At 42.3% G+C, this 23,095-nt stretch overlaps 2 protein-coding genes across 2 annotated transcripts in view; both read left to right on the top strand.

The window, feature by feature from the left end:
- The window catches only part of SCAMP5 (secretory carrier membrane protein 5), a 565,341-nt gene that overhangs the window by 145,690 nt on the left and 396,556 nt on the right, over window positions 1-23,095 (top strand). The gene's annotated exons all lie outside the window — the stretch shown is intronic.
- On the top strand, window positions 2,072-3,874 carry LOC122806150 (SCAN domain-containing protein 3-like). Its single transcript, XM_044076387.1, has one exon. It carries the CDS (start codon window positions 2,072-2,074, stop codon window positions 3,872-3,874), a length of 1,803 nt encoding a protein of 600 aa, XP_043932322.1.

Raw genomic sequence — 23,095 nt, 5'->3', positions numbered from 1 at the left:
CCAAATGGGGCATTGTACTCTTATCATGGGCCTGATAAGGGAGGAGTATAGGGGTACACTGACCTCCTTTGATCTGGATGTGAATCCCTTCATGATAAGGTGGGCAAGGTAGAAAGTCTTTCTAACCACTTTGGCAATGTGGGTGTCAAATGAGAGGTTACTATCAACTTGGGTCCCCAGGTCTCTGATTACTTTTTCCGTACTCAGTGGGTTACTGTCTGTCAGTGCTTCCCAACCTGTGTGCCGCGGCACACAACTGTGCCGTCGCTACGGTAGTAGTGTGCCGTGGCAAAAAGTCACAAAATATGTAAAATTATAATGGCGTTGCATTAATATTAATTATAAGTTAAAATAGTATAACCTCATATTCCTATAATGAAATAAAACATTAAATGATGCGGAAATACCATTATTTTCTAAACAAAAAGATCTCACATCATCCGTTCTGCTTGGCGATGGCGCTCCATAACAATTTCAATACAGTCAACCCTGTTTTATTTTCCACTCCCTTTATAATATATCCTGCTTCTTGCCAGCAATTTACTATTGTTTCTTTGGTTATATCTTTCCACGGCCAGCTTGAAAATAATATTGTGTCTCGTAGATTATGTGCTTTAAATGCTATTTCTGCAGGAGTTTCCATCGTAAGTTTCGATAAGGCACTACTAGAGGTTAAATAACTAAAATATTTTGCTTTGAAGGATTTAATAATTCCTGAATCTAATGGCTGTGTAACGCACGTTGAATTTTTAGGCAAAAATAAAAGCTCTATGTTTTTCGGAACCATATTTCATTTATGTGAAGGACAGTTGTCCAACAATAATAGAATCTTCCTTTGACAAATAGAGAGTTCTCGATCAAAGGAAACAATCCAATTACCGAATTCAATAGAGGTCATCCATGCTGATCTATTACTTGAATAAGAGCAGAGTCCATGATAATTAAAATTTTTTTAATGCTCTTGGGCACTTGGATTTTCCTAAAATAAATGGTTTACGTTTATCGGTTCCTGACATGTTCGTACATAATAGAAGTGTCACTCTGTCTTTATATCTTTTAACACCTTTTCTAGCTTTTGAAACTAAACTTTTTAATGGAATCAGCTTATAAAAAAGTGAGGTTTCATCACAATTATATACGTTTTCTTGTCCGTATGTTTGAATTTTATCTATTGCCATTTTATAAAACTCCAAATAATCGCCTTTAGTAACTGATGCTGATTCTCCTGATAACGTGCCAAACGAAATGCCAAATGAATTTTTAAAGCTCTAAAGCCATCCGTTCGAGGCTTTAAAATTAACTTTGTTCATTTCACCCGCTATCTGAATAGCCTTTTGTTTTAAAAGTCTTTCAGTGTATATTCCACCCAACGCTTCAATCATTTGAACCCATTCATAGAGTTGGTCATTTATTTCTTTAAATTCCGAGTTTTTTACTGCCCTCTGTGAATTTTTATTAATATTAGTTATTCGATAAATTTCTTCTTTTTTCGAATAATAGTTTCCAACAGACTTTCTTGAAACTGGCTTTTTAAATTTCTCAGAAAAATATTCTGCAACACTCGCATATTTTGCACATTTGTTTCTTTCCAAATACGTACATATCTCTTTCTTCTCTGCAAAAGTTAGTCTTTTGCTGTTTTCTTTAGATACCTTCTTTGCCATATTTAATCAAGGAAAGTTACGAAGGGAAAATCGTTAATCTGTTCGTAAATTTCAGAAATATGGAAAATTAGAGAGGGTGGAAAATTAGAAAGGGGGAAAATAAGAGAGGTGGAAAATAATACAGGGTTGACTGTAGTTACGGAACTACAATGATTCTTCGCTGCCGCGCTTAAATGTTTACCTTCTGTGGCGTGAATCCCGTGATGTAACTTGATTTGTGGCTGTAGTCCGCATGTACCGCTAAAACGTGACTATATCGTTGTTAAGTATACTTTTTTATAGAATTTAACGTTAATTTGATCGAATTGTATTTTTATTCTTTCAAATTTCTTTGTAACCATAAATGGCAAACGTCAACGAAAGCCGTAAAAGAAAAAGTACGGATGATAACAGTGAAATATGTATAGATGACGATACGTAACAGAGACATTGTTGGTAAAGGCAAAGTCATTCGACGCTACCAAGACAGTTACTTAACTTATGGATTTACATGTGTTGAGAAGCAAGGCATTCCACAACCGTTATGTGTAATATGCGGGGACATTCTTGCAAACGAAGCGATGGTACCAAGCAAGATGCAACGCCATCTACATACAAAGCACAAGACTTACACAGGTAAAAATGAGACATATTTTAAACGTTTATTAGATGGGCAGCAGAAGCAAGCGCATTTGTTTACTAAGCATCTTACGGTTACAGACAAAGCGCAGCTAGCTAGCTTTCAAGTCGCAGAGTTAGTTGCCAAAAGAATGAAACCACACAACATTGTGGAGTCTTTGATTATGCCTGCATGCAGAGTTATGGTGAAAACAATGCTTGGAGAAGATGCAGAGAAAGTTATATGTAAAATGCCATCATCAAATAACACAGTTGCTAGACGGATCGAAATGATGTCAGAGGATATCAGCAGCAGTGTGTGCAATTTGCTTCAGACTTGCAAACGATTTGCGCTACAGATTGATGAATCTATAGATGTAAGTGGAAAAGCTCAGTTAATGGCCTTCGTAAGGTTTTCAAATGGAACAAAAATGTTAGAGCAATTCCTATTTTGTAGAGAACTGATAGAAACAAAAGGAGAGGATATCTTCAAATGTGTGTCACAGTTCTTTGTCCAGAATGGTTTACTGTGGGAATGGTGCGTGGCTGTGTGCACGGATGGAGCTCCATCGATGACAGGAAATCTGCGTGGTTTTGCAAGTATGACAAAACGCGAAAATCCTAACATTGTCACAACTCATTGCTTCATTCACAGGGAGGCACTTGTAAGTAAGACAATGGGTACCGATCTTCAGTCAGTCTTAAATGATGTGATTAAGATGGTAAACTTCATAAAAGTTCGACCAGTCAAGTGCAGAGTTTTCGAGATGTTATGCAAGGACATGGGGGCAGACCATTATACACTTTTGATGCACACAGATGTAAGATGTCTATCCAAAGGAAAAGTTCTGTCGAGGATATACGAGCTAAGAGATGAACTAAGCGTGTTCTTCCTAACTGAGCAAGTTAAACAGAACTTTGTTCAATTGTTGAGTGATTCCACCTGGTGCAGCAAATTAGCGTACCTAGTTGACATTTTTGAAGTGTTAAATGCACTGAATTCGAGTATGCAGGGCAACAAATCAAACATACTCTCTGTTACTGACAAACTATGCGCATTTCGTCAGAAACTTCAAATGTGGTCACATGAAATAGAAGCAACTAATTCAGTAGCTATGTTTCGTCGTGCTGTTGAAGTTGATCCTGGTGCAGTTGTGTTACATGACATAGTTATTGAACATTTATCACAGTTGCATGACAAGTTGCAACACTACTTTCCAAGTCTAACTCTTTTGGACAAAGATTGGATCAGAAACCCATTTCATATCCAAGTTGATATGTCTGGCTTACAATTACTGGAAAAGGAACAGCTTATTGACGTTGCAGCTGACAGTACACTGCGACTGAAGTTTCTGGAAATGAATTTAGTAGAGTTCTGGATTATGGTTGAAAAAGAATACACATTGATAGGCAGTAAGGCAGTCGGAATACTGCTTCCCTTCAGCACTACTTACCTGTGTGAGAAGGCATTTTCAGCAATGACACTTATCAAAACAAAACACAGAGGGTGTTTACAAGCACTTGAAAACGACTTACGAGTGCGTCTGTCAACTGCCGTTAACGCTCAAATTGAAAAACTTTCACGGTCCTTGCAAAGCCAACCGTCACATTAACACACTATTGGTCACTTGACTAGTAAGTATTAACTAAATTAGTAAAATAAATCATAGCTTTCGTTCTTCTTTATTGACTGTTTAGTTTTTGTAATTTTAATCTCATTTAGAGGTGATTTATTCACTTTCTTTTAGTTACGGATTTACAATTTTACATGAACGACAGGCACTTCTTGCACATCAATAGTGGCATCAAAATACAGAATTTCTTTGTCATAAGATTCATTGCTACTGTAATCCTGTATACATGCAGTTAACTTGTATTGACAGAGAACGCTATATAGACAGGTGAATGAGTGGGTTTTTTATATTAATGTTACAGCCTGCCACGAAAACTTTTATTTTTGTAAGATTGTAATAGTGTAGTACTGTAGTTACTGTATAGTAACTATAGTTAGTACAGTACTAGTTGAGCATAATACGTCGTTTTAAAATGAAATGGGAGCATTTCAGTTCCGGTGTGCCGTTTACTGTTTGGTACCTGACTAATGTGCCATGGCCCGAAAAAGGTTGGGAAGCACTGGTCTATGTGATAATTTGTGGGTACTTTGTTTTTCCCAAAGGGGATGACTATGCATTTTTTTTAAGGCCATGACTCCTGCACCAGTTGTCCGTTTCAGTGAGGCCTTTCTGTAGGATGTATGTGTCAGCTGGTGTATCGACTATGGCGCCTAGTTTGCAGTCATCTGCGAACTTTGTCAGCCACAACCCTCCCATGTTTGCTTTCACATCTGAGAAATAAATGCCAAACGAGGGGTCCCAGGACAGAGCCCTGTGGGACACCACTTGTGACTGGCTTTGAGTCTGACATGGCTCCAGCGATTTTGACTTTATGGGTTCTATCCTTTAGCCAGTTTGCAACCCATCTTGTGACATATGGATTTACATTTAAGCTGTTGAGCTTGTCTATGATGCCAGAGTGGGGTATTGTGTCGAAAGCTTTAGCCAAGTCCAGGTAGGCTGTATGGACTGCTTTGCCCTCGTCAGTGGCGCTAGTGACTGTTTCGAAAATGTCAACCAGGTTCAAAAGGCAGGATCTGCCCTTTACAAAGCCGAACTGGGTGGGATCAAGTGTCTGTAAGTCCCCAATGTCTCTGTTTATGAGTTCCATAATGATTCTTTCCATAGCTTTGCAGACCAGGCTGGTTAAGCTTATGGGGCAGTAGTTACCAGGATCTGTAGAGGTGCCTCCTTTGTGGAGTGGGACTACTGTTGCTGTATGCCAGTGTTCAGGTACATATCCTGTAGTAAGGCTAAGGTTAAATAGCGTTTTTATGTGCGGGTTTAGCTCCTCTTGGAGTTCACATAACACGCAACCCGGGATACTGTCGGGTCCCATTGATGCTGTGTTTTTAGCTTTGCTGAGGGCTCTCACCTGGACATCTGAGATGACAGGGAGGTTACATTCAGCTGGGATAAGTATTTCCTCTTTTGGGGGTGAGGGAGGGGAGAAATTTGCACTGAACCTGTCTGTCAGAATGTTGGCAATATCTGTGGGTTCAGTGTATTTTTTGTCATTGTGAGCTAACTCTGAACATATCTGAGGGTTTCCGCCCAGGTTTCTAACATAGCAGAAGAAGACCTTGTGGTTAACTTTAGTGTCCATAGCGATTTTTCTCTCAAAGTTGGCCTTGGATGTTTTTATGAGAGAACGTAGCTTTCTACTAGTGCTGATCAGAGATGCCTTCTCTTTATGGGATTTTGCTCTGTCGTGCAGTAGCTTCCTTTTGTTATACAGTTTGTTTATGGCTGGGGTCCACCAGACAGGACGCCTGCCCTTGGTGGAGAGGGTCTTGGTTTTATTTGGGATTGCATGATCCATGCATTCTTGGAGATGTCCGTAGAAAGCATTTGTGAAGGATTCTGCATTGTGGGATGTGGTTTCCACTGGCCCAGTGGTCTTAAAGGATACCATCTCAGTTTTAAGAAGTGTAAAGTCGGCTTTTGAGAAGTTTTTCACTGTAGTCTTTTGTGTTGGGGGTGGAGGTGGGATATGTATATGGAGAGTGATTAGTTTGTGGTCAGATCTCACTAGCGAGGGGTATACTTCCGGTGTGGAGTACTTTGTCCCCATGTTTGTGATGATCAGGTCTAGTATATTATCTCCCCTTGTGGGAGAGGTGACTAGCTGTTCCATTGCATTTGAATTTATGAATTCCAGGAACCTTTGGGCTAGGGTGTTTGGGCTAGAATAATGCACCCAGTCTATGTTGGAGTGGTTGAATAGTTGAAGTCTCCCAATATAATGGTATTTGTTGAGACATTCATATCCTCCAGTGTCTTCAGGAAGGCTGAATAGGGTTCCTGAGATTGGGAGGGTGGTCTGTAACATGCTACCAGTTGTATAGCAGTTTTGCCTACGGTTAGTTGCACCTGGATGGTCTCTGATGCTTCATGTGTTGCCACTAACCTGGTGGTGTGGGTGTCCTTGATGAATATGGACACTCCCTCTCCCTTTTTAGTTTGGCCCGAGTTTTGGGGCCGAAAAGCATGATACGAGGTATAGCCTGGTAGCGCTGGGGTGCTCTCAGGAGCCTTGAACCAGGTTTCAGTTACTGCACAGACATTGATGTTCTCCATACTGAGAAGTGCTTCGAGAGCCTGCATCTTGAGATTTAGACTTCTGGCGTTGAGCAGCATTACCCTTAATTTTTTTCCATTTTTGTTTTCCAAGGAGGTGGGTTTGTCCTTTGAGCCTTGCCTAAAAAAGGCACTATGGGGGTGGCAAGAGCCTTGGCTAATATCCGGAAGCCCAGTGGTGAAAGATGCAAGCCGTCCCTTGCGAAGCAGCGTGGCTTGTCCAGCATGTCATCCCTAGCAGACAGACATTGGATCCCCCTAGAATGACACCAGTATTTGAGCCAATTATTAAAGCTGATCATCTTGTCTTTGTATTGTGGCATCATTCTTGGTGAGGGCAAGATGCTGCTCAGGGTCATACCAGCCTGGGCTACATAATCAGAAAGATCCTCTGTCTCTTTTCATGTAGTCCAGGGAGGTACGTCTCAGATCATTCACGCCGGCATGGACAATGACTGAGTCATATTTGTACTTGCTTTGGAGTGACCTGAGTGTGTGTGTTATGTGGTGGATCCTAGCTCCCGATAGGCAGCTCACCATTACCCTCTCCTTGTTCAGCCTGGTAAGCAGAACGTCAGTGTGTCTGACCATAGAGTCACCTATTACTAGTGTATCAGGCATGGTGTTTGGCCTTAAGGGCTGTGATTGTTTGACACACTGATTTATTGAAGTATGTGTTGCATGTGTTATGTTTTGGGTGTCTGCTTTGGGAGCCTCTGTTGTTTTTGTAAGTTTTTTGTTAGAGCCTCCGAGTATGTCTGTGTTATTATGTGTTTGGTTTGCAGTTGTGGTAGGTCTATGTGGGACTGGGTTTGGTGTGTGTGTGTGTGTGTGTGTGTGTGTGTGTGTGTGTGTGTGTGTGTGTGTGTGTGTGTGTGGTTACCTTCTCCTCCTGTCTGGTCTTGCCAGTCCTGAGTTGAGAGTTCAGCCTTCAGTTTGGCTATATAGTTGCATCTCTCACATGTATTTGTGTTTGTTGGGAGGAGGAGAGGGTTGTCTGTGTACATGAGACAATTGTAGCATTGTCTCAAGATTCCCAGATTAACCAGCTGAACCTGAGTGGATGCTAGTAATCTACTACTCGACATGCTAGAATATTATAAGGGAGTGCTGTGCCTTTAAGGGAAGTGGGTACTCACAGGGGTGGTAGGTGGATGTAGTGCTTACTTTAGTTAGCGAGTGCTTACTTAGAGAGGTTTTGAGAACAAGTGCTAGGCTTATAGTAAAGCGAGTAGACTGATTATTATAAGAGTAGAGCTTTCTTAAGGGAAATTTTGAAGAGCAGACTTGGCGGAGCCAGAAAAAGTTTAACCTTGTTTAACTGGCGCTGCGCTATGTGCACAAACGCGCAAAGCCGTGCAAACGTGGATTTTAAACAGGGAACTTCAAAAGAGCTAGAAATGGTCCAAAACCAATTACTACAAGCTCTTGTGCTGAGGTCAGTCCTTCAGGGACAGATAGGCTGCTCAAGGCTCCCCACTCCCACTGGTGAGCAAAGAATCTTCCTTCTAGCCAAGTAAGGCAATGGACAACACAGGAACTACACCACAGCCCAGAATACAGCAAAGCCTGTATACTGGTCTAAACTAGTCGAGGAGAAGCGGGAAAACAAGTATATATATATATATATTTTTGAGATAGAAAGCACACAGAAATGCAGGAAACAGTAATAAATCAGTTACACAGGCTAGCACTTTAGTGGGCAGCCTCAACAGTTAAATTTAACAAACAACTTTCGACCAATTTTCGACTAAATGAAACTTTAAGTGCAGATAATATATAATGCAACAAACAGTTAAAAAAACAGTTTAAGCTTGTTCAAAGTAAGCAAGAGAAGGTATTTCAGGTAAAAAAAACAGCAAAAAATACTTAAATCAGGAAAGTAGGCCCAGCACAATCCCAGAGGCTCTATAACAGAATACTGTGGTACTGCACCTTTAATGAAATGTGCAGAATCGTTACAGTTCATTTAATAATGGCAGATGTACAGAAAATAAGATTTTGTCCACTGTTTTGTGTGATTCATCAGCTGTAGGTATAGTCCATCTATATAACCTAATGCTTCAATGTCTGGTGAGTTTGTAAGTTTAAACTTTCAAGCTCACGCTTTAGCAGTTTTCAAGAAACTTGACTGCTCTTACTCCATGTAGATAATTTCTTTTTGTGTGTATTTATCACTGTTATGTTGAATGAGGTTAAAAGCATAACTTGTTCAGATTGTAATGAGAAGGAGAATCCATAATCATGAAGGTGGTGTAGAATATATCGGTCACATTTTTTTCTGTTGCTGATCTGTATCTTGTGTTAGGATCCCTTGTCTAACATTTAAATTCTCCAGCAGTGCATTCCTGACTTGTATTTATCTGTATAATTCCAAATTATTAATATAAAGTTAATTGAATATGAAACAAGTTGATTATGCAATACAGTTAAAATGCAAATCTGATAGAAAAGCAGTGACAGAATAAAAATGATTAGAACAGTAAATATTCTAATTAATTGCCTTTTAAATGCAAGTTTAATAAAAATGCATTATTTGAGCATAGCACACAAACCAGCCTTTTTGCAGTTTGAAATAAACCACTGTAACTTTGTGGTTGTTACACTAATTGCTTCACAATAGCAGTTAAGAGCTTTGATTTACAATCTGACAGCAATTACACTGACTGTTGCCAGTAAAACAAATTATTCATCTTTGCTGCAGTTAAGAACTGAAGTACTTCAGTCTTGAAGTCATGCCACTGTCAGATGCATTATCTGATGTATTTGATTTGTGAGGGCTAACTTCATACCCAGTTATTTAAATTTTTGGTTGTGTTAACTCTAAAATTGGGGAATTTTAATTTTTCAGTAGTGCTGCCTTCATGAAAATGTCATTTTATTAAGACTTGTTTCTGTAAGAAAATCTTCACTGATATTTTTGACAGAAAGAGGCCCTGGATTATACATTTATCAGGCTCCTCATTATTATTTGAGATTTGAACTACTTTAATTGCAACAGCATAAAGACCATTGCTGGTTTTGCAAAATGTCAACATTTTAATAAATCAAATGAAATCTTTATTTAAGCAAACAAGATTTTTTAGTATGCAAGTGAATGTAAGCAAGTGTCCTTGAGATATACATTTGGAAGGTTAGTTACTAATTTTTGGCAATAATTTAAATTTGTTATTGCCAATGATATCCTTAATATTCTTTTACATTGTGTTTTTTTTTTTACTTTATTTTTGCATTTAAGATCAGTCCTGAACTGGTCTCTTGGAGAAATAAAAAAAAAAAAACATTTACAAAGAACTTGCAGCAGTCTCCAAATATATAAATATACATATATGTTGTGCATTATATGTACTTCTAGATATAAATTTATTAGATGTTTGTAAGCATTTTTTATTGTTTCTATATGTAGATGTATGCCTGTGTGAATATATGTACGGAATTATATTTTATGTATTTTTTTTAGTCAATTCAATTAAAAAAAAACTCCTGAAAACCCACTATCTAAGTAACTGGCTGTGCTCATGCCACTCACCAGGCTAATCCATACCAAGAGAATGTGTCAGGGTACAGCTATGTATGAACAGTTTCTCCCCTGAAAGCTTCCAAACCCGTGTACATTTACCTTACAAAACTTATAACTGCAAAAGAAAAAAAAATGTACCTCTGTTTACTGTAAGAAATGTTGATTACTAGCATGATGTCCTGTTGTGTGTGTGTGTGTGTGTGTGTATATATGCTATATGTATGTTGATCACTGGCATGTCCTGATGTGTATATATGCCATATGTATGTTTTACTTTCATGTAATGTAATGTGGACCTTTTCTCCCCGGGCCTCCGCTGAAAATGGACCTGTGTCTAGTCGGACTTTCCCGGTAAACAAATGTAAAATAAATAAATAAAAATAAATAAAATAAAAAAAATTTCAATTGACTGAATTAACAGGTAGCTGCCAGCAACTTGCTGAAAAGTTTTTGGAATTTGCTTATATATGTTTGCCTGTTGGCTGCAAAATAGAGCAACTGTTTTGTGATTATTAAAAAATGGTGATGCAATTTTCAGAATTGCAAAATTTGTGAAAGTAGTTTTATATGTTTGTGTGTGTTATATATATTTTTCTTTAAAGTGAAACTCTGCATGGTTTTACCCGATTTACCAGCATAATTCTCCATTGGTCTTTGCATTAATTTAATGCATTTTTTAAAGTAGTTCACTTTTCAACATTTTTTGCAGAGTATCATTTTATGATTTATAGCCACAACTGACCATTTGCAGATACTGCTAGGGTGAAATAATTCCCAAAGATGAAAGTGTGTAACAGAGAGGCAGTAAGCTGTATGCATAAACAGAACAGAAGGTATATAACAAAATCTGTACAGTAGCATTTAAGTTGATGTAGCAGTAATTAAGACAGAAATGTAAATTTTACACGTTTACTCCATGATGCAAACGTGCTGGGTAATGAGACTGGGAGGTAGTAGGGGTTTGGGGGAGGTGAAGTTCAGAGGGGTTAGTAACTGAGAGAAAGTAAGGCTATTGAGTTGCCCTTAAGCGACGTGGCCTTATGTGGCAAGTACAGTTTGATTTACTACGGAGGAATTTAAGTTTAGCTCTGAAGGTGGGTGGGATCATAGTTCCTTTAGCTGGTGGGCATTCCCATATTTTAGGAGCAAGGAAGGAGAAAGATTGGTTGATGCAGTGTAAACTGGGTTTTTGGGGGAGTGGATGGTTGTTTAGAAGTATCTGAGGTTGTAGTGAATGTGGGGGTGTGTTGAGTGTGGGGAAGGTGAGTTAGTTTGGAAACTCTGAAGATGAGAGAGCCTAATGGTAGGTCTGCTCAGTGCTGCACTAGGAGCTGTTTGGCCTGTTTGAGGATGAGGCAGTTGTGCTCTCCACCAGAGCTATTCAACATGCAGAGGGTCTAAGAAGGGTAGTATCAGAGCCAAGGTTGGAAATAAAAGGGGTATAGCTAGAAGTAGTTGTGGATAGTCAGCATGGAGCACCTAGCTGGACACACTGTACAATGTTGATGAGGGTGATAGCTTTGAACTGATTTTGCATCTCATTAGCATAGGAATGGCTAGTTTTAGTAGAAGCCGGGCTCACATTTTCATGGGGTACAATAGGGAGGGAGATCCAAAAGTGCTGCAGCCATACAGGATTGGCCTTCTTGATTGTGGGTGAGGACTTATTACCAGCACAACATTTTGGGGGTGCTGGGTGCTGTACTGGCTTGGAGGTTGTTGCAGGACTAAGTTGCTAAGTACCATTGCTGGAAGCCTGTTACTGATTGGGTGGATAGCTGGTGGGATGTGAGAACACTATCTGCTGTGTTGGGGCACTGTGTAGGCCAAGGGCACAGATCACTGTCAGACTAATACTGTTTTAGTGGCATGGATAAGTAATTGGATGTCCTTCAAGGATGCATCTGCAGTCCTAACAAATGGGTTGTCCTGGCCTCAGGCAGCCCTTCGGTCGGCCGGATTCCAAAGTCTGGGTCTGGCCTCGGCTGATGTCGCACTTCACCCGACGTCATAGCTGCAGTTCAGCGGGTATAAAGGCATCAGCCGACGCCATTTTCCTCAGTCTTTCTTGCCGTGGCGCCAAGCAGAAGCTGTTCGCAAGTGCCGGTCGGTCAGAACCAGAGATTGCTACTACCGAAGACTTCTAAAAAGCTAAGTACCCCGTTGGGGACTCTTTCTTGCCTCAGCCGATGTCAGAAAAAGTGAATAACTGTTTAACTTGTGGGAAACAAATACCTCATAAAGATTTCCACTCTTACTGCCTACCTTGTTTAGGCCCAGACCACGACGTAGCAGCTTGTCTAGCCTGTGCTTCCTTCAACCGACGGACACTTGGACGTCGGTCGGAGTTTGCAGAGGAGTTTTTCGGCTCCGCTTTTGCTTATAACATGCCGTCGGAGACTCCGACTTCACAATTAGCTAAAAAGCGTAAGGAAAAGGACCGACACTCGCGGTTCGCGGTTTCGGCCGAAACCGCGGTTAAGCCAACCGCGAGTGTCTCTGTTTCAGCTGAAACAGAGTCCGCGGTTCTTCCTTCGGCCGAAAGCATGCCTCCTACTACCGAGGCTTCATCCAGCATGGCTGAATCTGCTACGGAATTTCCACCTGCTCTTACAGTTTCTCAGGATTTATCAGATACTATCCCCCTAGATATATCTACTCCTGCATGTGGAGCTGCTAGGCCCCCTGCATCCATGTCAATTAAGGCTTTTGCCAGGGCTAAAGCAGCTAAATCTTCAAAGGCCGTGCCTACTAAAACCCCCTCTCACAGGCCTAGCTCTAGTACTCAAATGCTTAGTCTAGCAGAGGATCTCATTTCTTGGATCAGGGGAACCCAGTCTCACCCTGACAGGGCCTCTCAACCACCTCCAGAGAAGAGGCCTAGAGCAGAGCCCCCTGAGCCAGTTTCTTCAGATTACTTCTCTGATGATTCAGAAAATACAAATCCTCCAGAAGGCCCTTATTCTCCATATGAGGACTCTGATGCAGAGGATTCCATACCTTCTGCCTCTCCTCCTGAGGAATTTTCTTTTGGGGAAACCTTGCATGCTATGAGGGAACAATTTCAATGGCAGGGCCAGGATTTTTCAGACTCTAGGAAAAGGCTTAGGACCTTTTTACATTTACCACAGCATAGGCCTTTAGCTATTCCTCCAGTACTTACAGTTGTGGATGATGCATTTAATGATGCTTGTACTGCCCCTGACTCCATTCCTCCGGCCCCTGCTAAGCCCGACAGATACTACAGGGTTCCGGACACACATTATCATTTGTATAAGGCTCCTATTGCAGATCCTGAAACTATTTCACAGGGCCCAAAAGCTGTAGCAGCTGCCTCTGCCAAAACCCCCCTCCCCTCTGAAAGAGAATCTAGAGCATTAGAGAGATGGGGTAAAAAAGTTTATACTTCTGCTACTCTTTCGGCTAGGGCCTTAAACTGTCAATTCCACATGATTCAGTATCAGGAATTTCTGTTAGATCAGCTAACTAAAAAACTGTCCTCGACTGAGCCTTTAGACCGTAAGTCCCTTCAGGATTTGGTGCATAACACTCAGCAGGTCAGTAATCATTCCTTAAAATGCGGCTATGATGCACTGGAGGCTTCCTTTAGATCAGCTATGACTGGTACAGTGATCAGAAGGCATGCATGGTTAAAAGAGCAATCCTTACCAGACCATGTAAAGGCCAAGCTTCTAGATGCTCCCATGGAAAAGCACAGTTTGTTTGGTTCCCCTGCACAGCAAGTGTTGAAGGTGGAAGAAAAAGCTAAATCTGTCCAGACAGTCAAGGATTTCTTACAGGTCCAGCCTCCGAGGTTTAGTAGGAACTGGCCTTCCAAGAATTGGTCCTTTCCAGACACCACCAGAGCACAGAGAAGCAGAAATAGACGCCCTAGAGGCAGAGGTCAATCCAGAGGTGCCTACAGGGGACGTCAGTGGCAGCCTAGCAGCCAGAGAAGTACTGCCACAGATCCAGCCACTACCACTTCCACAGGACAATCACAGTGACTTGGCTCTGAAACCGCCTACCAGGGAACAACTGGAAGCACCCTTAGGCAGAAAGCTAGCCTTATTTTCAGTAAATTGGCATTACATTACAGGAGACAAATGGATTTTACAGACAATAGACAAAGGCTACAGGTTTCACTTCCATACTCTTCCAAGGAAGAGAGAAATGCCAAACCTACCTCCAAACCAAAGGACAAACGCTCTACAGCAAATAGACCACTTACTAAGGATGAGAGCTATAGAAAAGGTACCAGCTATGGAACAAGGACAAGGATTTTATTCAAGACTTTTCCTGGTACCAAGAAAGGAAAACCAATGGAGACCTATCCTCGACCTGTCCGCTCTAAACACATATCTCATTGTTCCAAAATTCAAGATGCTGACCCTACAGCAACTTCTTCCCATGCTGGGCAAGGAGTCTTGGCTGGTGACTCTGGATCTCAAGGAAGCATACCTGCACGTCCCCATACGACCAAATTGCAGAAGATACCTCAGATTTCTTGCAGGATTAGAGCATTATCAATTCTCAGCATTGCCTTTTGGCTTATCTACTGCGCCCAGAGTATTCACGAAATGCCTGGCATCAGTAATTGCTCATTGCAGGCTTCAGGGAATTCAAATTTATCCATACCTGGATGACTGCCTGTTACAAGCGGACAGCAAAGACAAATTAACAAAAGATTTGAAAAAGGTTATTCACCTGCTGCAAGCCCTGGGATACACAGTCAACTCAGTCAAGGCTGATACCATCCCAAAGGATAACCTTCTTGGGTGCAGAACTGGACACATCAAACCAGATGGCATTCCTCACAGCAGAAAAACAGAAGCAGCTACCACTCTATTTCATGGCATTAACAGCGCTGAACCAGCTTACAGCAAGGAAAATCCTGCAAGCCCTGGGTTACATGGCATCCTGCATAATATTGATTCCACATGCCAGACTACATATGAGGAAGTTGCAATGGTACCTGAGGAATTTATGGTCTCAGCACAAGCACAGCTTAGAAACCCAAATTCCAATAATTCCATGCCTGAAGCAAGAATTCCAGTGGTGGGCCCAGGCCTGTCAATTGAACAAAGGACTGCCCTTCCACAGGCCTCACCAAGCCAGACTATCACCACGGACGCCTCAGACCTCGGTTGGGGGGCACACATGGTGGACAAGTGCATACAAGGCTTATGGACTCAAGACCAGATGAACCTCCACATAAATCAAAAGGAGATGCTGGCAGTAAAACAGGCAATTCAGACATTCAGACCGTTTCTTCAACAGGGTAATTTGCTGATAAGGACGGACAACACCACAGTTATGTGGTATATCAACAAACAGGGAGGCACACATTCATATCCTCTATGCCGGATGGCAATGGACCTCTGGAATGTGGCCCTGAGCCTCAACATTCAGCTCCAGGCCATATTTGTGCCAGGAAAAGAAAATATACTAGCAGACATCTTAAGCAGAACCACCACGGATGCCCACGAATGGATGCTGCATCCAGACATCTTCAAAACCATCACAAGGAAATGGGGACCGCCAGAAATAGACCTGTTCGCATCCCCGCACAACCACCAATTGAAAAAATTCTGCACAAGGACATACCACCCACTTGCTTGGAAGGTGGACTCCCTATCCTTCAGTTGGGAAAACCTGACAGCATATGCATTCCCACCTCTTCCTTTGATGCACAAAGTGCTACTGAAGATCAAAGAAGATCACCCGAGGATCATCTTGATAGCTCCAGACTGGCCGAGGCAACATTGGTACCCGCTACTGAGGAGTATGTCCCGGGAACACGCATGGCCTCTACCCCTACTACCTCTACTGCTAACACAGAACAACTTCAAAATCCTGCATCCAAACTTGAAAACACTGCAGCTAGCTGCTTGGAACATTACATAAGGCAAAATAACCCAGATTTATCTCAAAGGGTTAAAGACATTATCTTGGAGGCTCGCAGACCCTCAACAAGGAAAACTTATTCAGCAAAATGGAAAAGATATCTCATTTGGAGTGCAACAAAAGGAGTAGATGCATCATTGGCAAACATAGCTAACATCCTGGAATACTTAGAGCTTTTCCACAATGGTCTGTCTTACTCCTCCATTAAGATTCATGCATCAGCAATTTCAGCAGAATACAACATGGATCCTCCAGTCTTTTCTCAACCTCTACTCAGGCAGTTTCTCAGAGGAATTAAAAATGTAAAGCCACCAAGGAAACCACCATTGCCTACATGGGACTTGAACTTTGTGCTAGAAAAGTTGACACTCCCCCCTTTTGAACCAGCAGCAACAGCAGAATTACAGTACTTATCTTGGAAAACTGCATTCCTGCTTGCAATCACTTCAGCTAGACGGGTTTCTGAATTACAGGCATTAATGGCAGTACAGCCCTTCCTTATCTTCCATCAGGATAGAGTGTCCATGAGAACTAATCCTACTTTTATGCCAAAGGTGGTTTCCAGGGTATCATTAAACCAAGCAATACACCTACCAACATTCTTCCCCAACCTGCAGAACAGGGGGGAAAGATTACTGCATACCTTGGATGTACACAGACAATTGCGCTACTACCTGGACAGAACCAAGAACAATAGAAAAACTGACCAGCTTTTGGTAGCATATGCAACAGGAGTGGAAGGAAAAGCAATTTCAAAACAAACTATCTCAAAATGGATAGGAAATTGCATTAGATTTTGTTACTCTTTTCATGGAAAGGCAACTCCAGAAAACATCAGACCTCACTCCACAAGGGCTACAGCCACTACTACAGCTTTCTTACGAGGAGTGGCTACCAAAGACATTTTAGAGGCTGCTACTTGGAGCTTCGTGCATACATTTGCCAAGCATTATAATCTACCTTTATACTCCAGATCCCGAGCAGGTTTTGCCACTGCTGTTTTGCAAGGGATCTTAACTACACCATAAACTCTTAGTGCCTCCTTAGTGCCTCCTCCCCCAGTTTGGCTATGGTATTCTACCCATTTGTTAGGACTGCAGATGCATCCTTGAAGGACATAGTACAGTTTTGTACCTACCATAAATGTAGATGTTCGAGAGGTATGCATCTGCAGTCAGGATTACCCACCCTCCTTCCCCTCTGTGGTACTCCTAGGGTATTTGCCCATCTTATCTATTATGGTGTATTTGTTTGTATATATGTATATACATGTTTAACATTTGCATTTATCCAAATTTAGCCTTCCTAGAGGGCACCTGGCATCTGGGGCAAGAAACACTGAGGAAAATGGTGTCGGCTGATGCCTTTATACCCGCTGAACTGTAGCTATGACGTCGGGTGAAGTGCGACATCAGCCGAGGCCAGACCCAGACTTTGGAATCCGGCCGACCGAAGGGCTGCCTGAGGCCAGGACAACCCATTTGTTAGGACTGCAGATGCATACCTCTCTGACATCTACATTTATGGTAGGTACAAAACTGTACTTTGTGGATTATCATCACTGACAGGCTGTTAGGGTATGCAGAGGTCTGTGCCAGAATATGGAGGATGCACTGATGTTCTTCGTGTTTCACTGTTGCAGTCATTACATTTGGGTAATCTGCTGGCAGGTTGCCCTCAATCGGCTTGATTAACAAAGTCTTGGGTCCTGCGTCAGTTGCTGTCCCTTCTTCCATGACGTCAGGTCATGTGGAGTATAAAACATGCAGCCGATGCCATTGCATCAGTCTTTCTTGCCGCGCGGTGCCCGAAGCAGAAGCAGTTTGTAAGTGCCAGTCGTCCGTCTCCTGAAATTTTCATTTTCGAGCTTCAGAACCAAAGTCTCCAACTAAAAGCTAAGTACCTCGTTGGGGAAACTTTTTCTTGCTCCTTACCGATGTCAGTAAAAGTTAATAATTGTATTACTTGTGGGAAGCAAATACCTCAAGGATTTTCATTTGTACTGTATTCCTTGCCTAGGCCCTGACAACGACCTACCTTGCTGTCGGTTTTGTGCTTTATTTAATCAACGCACTATCTGTCGTCGGTACATGTTTGCCTCTAAATATTTCAGTTTTAGGTTCAATTATCCAGAAATGACATTGGTTAACCATCCGACTACCGGAATACCGAAAAAATGCAGACAGAGACAGGCCGTTGAGGTCCAAAACTGCAGACTATGCTTCTAAGCCAGTCGCCAGTTCGCCGTTACTCAGTGAGGCGCTTTCGCAGCCCCTTATACCCGCTACTTCTGATTTGCAGACCTCTACTGAGACCCATTTGGAGTCCGGTATGCCGCGAGATGCTTTACATATGGAACCCATGGATGTCTCTACCTTGGATGGGTCCGGAGCCGCTGTGCAGGCACCGGCTTCTGAGGGTGTATTCAGGCTTACAGACTTGCATACTAAACCGACTCCAACTTCAGTACTAAGGCCTAAATCTCGATCTATGTCTTAAAAAAACGACACCCAGGCCACATGTTCAGGCCCCTATGCCTAAAAAACAAATGATCAAAATGGCTGGGACTCTCTCTTTCTTCTGACTCTTTTAATGATCTGGATTTGTGCATACCTACTTACGAGGACTCTGATGCAGAGGATTCCATTCCCTCTGCTTATCTGCGTGAGGGTTTCTCTGTTGGGGAAACTTTACATACCTTAAGGGAGTATTTCCACTGGGAAAGTCAGGATTTCTCTGAATCCAAAAAGATGCTTAGGGATTTCCTCCTTCCTCAGGATAGGCCTTTGGCTATACCTCCTGTTTTAGACATTGTTGTGTTTTCAGAATCCAGTATGGCCCCTGATTCCTTGCCTCCAGCCCCTAGCAAACAAGACCGGTACTACAGGGTTCCTGAGTCTCACAAATTCCTTTTCAAAAATCCTGTTGCAGACCCTGAAACCATTTCTCAGGAGCCCAAGGGTATTAAGGCTTCTGCTAAAAATCCTACCCCTTCTGATAGAGAATCCAGGGCGCTGAATAGATGGAGTTAAAAAAAAAAAAAAAAAAAAAAAAAAGGTTTATACTTCTGCAACCTTAGCAATCAGGGCTTTAAACTGTCAATTCCATATGCTAAAATATCAACAGCATATCATGGGACTGCTTAAACAGAAAATGATGATTTCTGACTGTGTGGAGAATAAAAATTTGCAGGATTTACTGCATTCGGCTGAACAAGTTGGCAAACATACTTTGCAATGTGGTTTTGATTCTTTAGAGGCCTCTCGCAGGGCTGCTGTTACTGGGTCTGTGCTTAGAAGGCATGCTTAACTTAAGGAGCAATCTCTGCCTGATCATGTTAAAGCAAAACTTTTGGATGCTCCTTTACAGCTGGACCGCCTGCTTGGCAATAAGGTTTAAGATGTTCGAAAAAAGATGGAAGATGAAGCTAAATCTATGCAAACTGTGAAAGATTTCTTACAAGTACAACCTCCTAGATTTAGTAGGCACTGGCCTACTAAGAACTGGTCCTTTTCCAACTCCTTCCAGAGCCATTCCAGCCAAACCCAGACATTCCAGAAGCATCAGGTGTTAGTCCCAAGGGACTTTCAGAACTCAGCAATGAGGTGCTTCCACTTCCAAATCTGGAAACAACAAGGCACCACCCTATGGTAAACAGTCTCAATGACTTGTCTTTCAAATTACCAAGCACTTGCCTCTTAGCCACCCCTTTGGGGGGAAAACTGGCTCTTCATTCAAAAAACTAGCAACTTATAACCCAGGACAAATGGGTTTTAAATATAGTGTCCCAAGGGTACAGATTTTATTTCCACACGCTGCCAACACCAAACAGACGGCCAGACCTGCCCCCAAATCAGTGGGCAGAGGCTCAGAAACAAGTACTTTCCCTCCTAAACATGGGGGCTATTCATCTAGTACCAGAACAGGAAAAGGGACAAGGTTTCTATTCCAGACTTTTCTTGGTACCCAGAAAAAACAAATCATGGCGCCCTATTCTGGACCTGTCTACTCTAAACACATTTCTGGACATTCCAAAATTCAAGATGCTGATTCTTCACCAGTTACTTCCTATGATAGGCAAGGATGCCTGGTTGGCAACTATAGATTTAAGAGGCTCACCTGCATATCCCAATTAGGGAATCTTGCAGATGATACCTACGCTTCAAAGCAGGCTACATGCATTATCAGTTCTCTGCACTGCCCTTTGGCTTGTCTACTGCGCCCAGGGTATTCACAAAGTGCCTGGCTCCAGTAATTGTATTTTGCAGACTATAAGAAATATTGAAATATATCCATACCTGGACGATTGTCTAATTTAGGCAGAAAACCAGGCCACTCTGCTAAAACCATCTGGCGTTTGTAAAAAGGGTTCTAACTTGTCTAGGGTACACCATAAACGAAAAGCAATCACAACTGATACCCTCTCAAAAAGTTACATTCCTGGGTGCAAGCTTGAATACAACTGCCCAGATGGCTTTCCTTACGCCAGAAAAGCAAATTCATTTGATGACTTACTTCAAACAGGTGGCCACAAAAACCCTATCTGCAAGACAAATACTGCAAGCTTTGGGGTTCATGGCCTCCTGCATTCTTCTAATTTCATATGCAAGACAGCATATGAGGAAACTTCAGTGGTACTTAAAAAGTTTATGGAGTCAACATTGTCACAGCCTGGAAACAATGATTCCTATCATACCTTGCCTGCGCCTAGAGTTCCTATGGTGGACAGAAGCCTGCCACCCAAACAAGGGACTGCCATTCACACCACCCCCTACCGCCCAAACCTTAACTACAGATGCATCAGACTATGCATGGAGGGCTCATCTGGCAGGGAAGTGCATTCAGGGCAAATGAAGCCCAAATCAAATGCACCCTCATATCAATCAAAAAGGAATGCTAGCTGTACAGAATGCTCTGACAGTCTTCAAGGACTACCTTCATCCAGGACCACTACTGGTAAAGACCGACAACACCACAGTAATGTGGTACATAAACAAGCAAGGGGGTTCACATTCTTACCCCTTCTGCAGACTAGCCATGGCATTGTGGAACACGGCGTTGAGCTACCAAGTACTACAACTACAAGCTCAATTCCTGCCAGGAAAGCTGAATGTTCTGGCAGATGAACTAAGCAGAAATCTCATGGACCCACACGAATGGAAACTGGAACCACGAATTTTCAACATGTTGACATGCAAATGGGGGAGCCCAGATATAGATTTTTGCCTCACCCCAGAACTATCAGTTGGACAAATTTTGTATAAGAACTCCTCACAAAAAAGCCTGGAAAGTGGATGCTCTGTCCTTCAGCTGGAAAAACCTATCGGTCTATGCCTTTCCCCCTCTGCCTCTCCTTTCCAAAGTTCTACTAAAAGTCAAACAAGACAAACCAAAAATGATTTTGATTGCTCCAGACTGGCCCCGCCAACACTGGTACCCACTCCTGTGCAGTATGTCACTAATTTCCCCATGGCACCTGCCTCAGACACCTTCCTTACTGTCTCAGCAGGAGATCCAAATTCTGCACCCTCAGCTCCAAACTTTGAATCTTGCAGCTTGGCTAATCATTTAAATTCTCCCTTAGCATCCCTCAGCAAACCTGTGAGGGATGTCATTTTGGAGACGAGAAGACCTAGTACTAGAAAATCTTATGCTGACAAATGGAAAAGATTCTGTGCCTGGAATCATTCAAGGGATGAGCACAGCAGTGCCCAAATTTAACTCCAGATTTTGCAATACTTTTAACTGAGATGCTTCACAAGGGCCTGTCTTTCTCCTCCATAAAAATCCATGCCTCAGCTATTTCAACTCATTACAATACAGAACCACCCCTCTTCTCTCATCCTCTGCTAAAGCAGCATCTCAGAGGGGCCAAAAACCTGAGACCACCCAGGAGAGCTCCAACCCCTGCCTGGCACCTTAACTTTGTATTGGAGAAACTCACTCAACTTCCTTTCGAGCCAGCTGCAACTGCAGACTTAAATTTTATTTCCTGGAAAACAGCTTTCCTTTTGGCAATCACTTCAGCTAGAAGGATACCTGAATTACAGGCCCTTATGGCAGGGGAGCCTTTCATCATCTTTTATGCGGACAGGGTATCACTCGGGACCACTCCATCCTTCATGCCCAAGGGGGTATCCAGTGTGGCTCTTAATCAGTCCATTCATTTGCCAACTTTGTTTCCCAATCCACAGAACAAGGGGGAGCGGATTCTGCATTCATTGGATGTACACAGGCAACTTAGATTCTACTTGGACAGGACTAAATCTCAAAGAAAATCTGAACTGCTGGTAGCATTTGCTGCGGGGGCAGAGGGTGAACTGCTGGTAGCATTTGCTGCGGGGGCAGAGGGGAAGGCTATTTCAAAAGAAACCATTTCTAAATGGATAAGCCATTGCATTCATTTCTGCTATAAGCACCATGGAAAACCTATCCCCCATGGGGATCAGATCTCATTCCACCATGGCTGCATCTACTTAAACAGCCTTTCTCAGAAGTGTGCCTACCAGGGATATTCTAGAAGCTGTTACCTAGAGTTCAGTTTCATACTTTCACCAAGCATCATCACTTACCAGTCTTCTCTAAATCCAGAGCTGGTTTTGCCACTGCTGTTTTGCAGGGCCTTATAGCTGGTCCTAATGCTGTATAAATCCATCCTCCCAACCATAGCTTTGGGAATCTACCCAAATGTAATGACTGCAACAGTGAAACACGAAGAACATAGTACAGTTGTGTACACTTACCATAAATGTAGATGTTGGAGTGTATTCACTGTTGCAGTCCTGGTTACCCTCTCTCATGTCCCCTGTTTTTCTCTTACTATACCTCTACTTTCTTCTACTGTGCTTAGAAGCCTTTTTGGTGAGTTTGCTTTTGGAAGTATATTTTGGTGTTTTTAATTACTTATATTTTTTGCTCCCCATTTGGGGGGCACCTGCCATCTGGGGCAAGAAGAACTGATGTAATGGTGTTGGCTGCATGTTTTATACCCCTTACGGCCTGACGTCATGGAAGGGACAGCAACCAACGCAGGACCCAAGACTTTGTTAATCAGGCCGACTGAGGGCAACCTTCCAGCAGATTACTCAAATGTAATGGCTGCAACAGTGAATACACTTTAACATCTACATTTATGGTAAGTGTACACAACTGTAGTTTCTCTGCTAGGTGAGAACTGCCTGCAGTCACAGTGGCAGAGCATCTGCATATATCAC

This window comes from Protopterus annectens, chromosome 7.part0 (genome assembly GCF_019279795.1).
Source record: "Protopterus annectens isolate FY-2018-M chromosome 7.part0, PAN1.0, whole genome shotgun sequence".
NCBI lineage: Eukaryota > Metazoa > Chordata > Ceratodontiformes > Protopteridae > Protopterus > Protopterus annectens.
The sequence above is the reverse complement of the archived record's forward strand: the minus strand, read 5'-3'. Positions and strand labels throughout refer to the sequence as shown.

What these genes read in the sequence shown, in the direction of transcription:
- LOC122806150 (XM_044076387.1), top strand. Translation starts at nt 2,072, where the DNA reads ATGACGATACGTAACAGAGACATTGTTGGTAAAGGCAAAGTCATTCGA.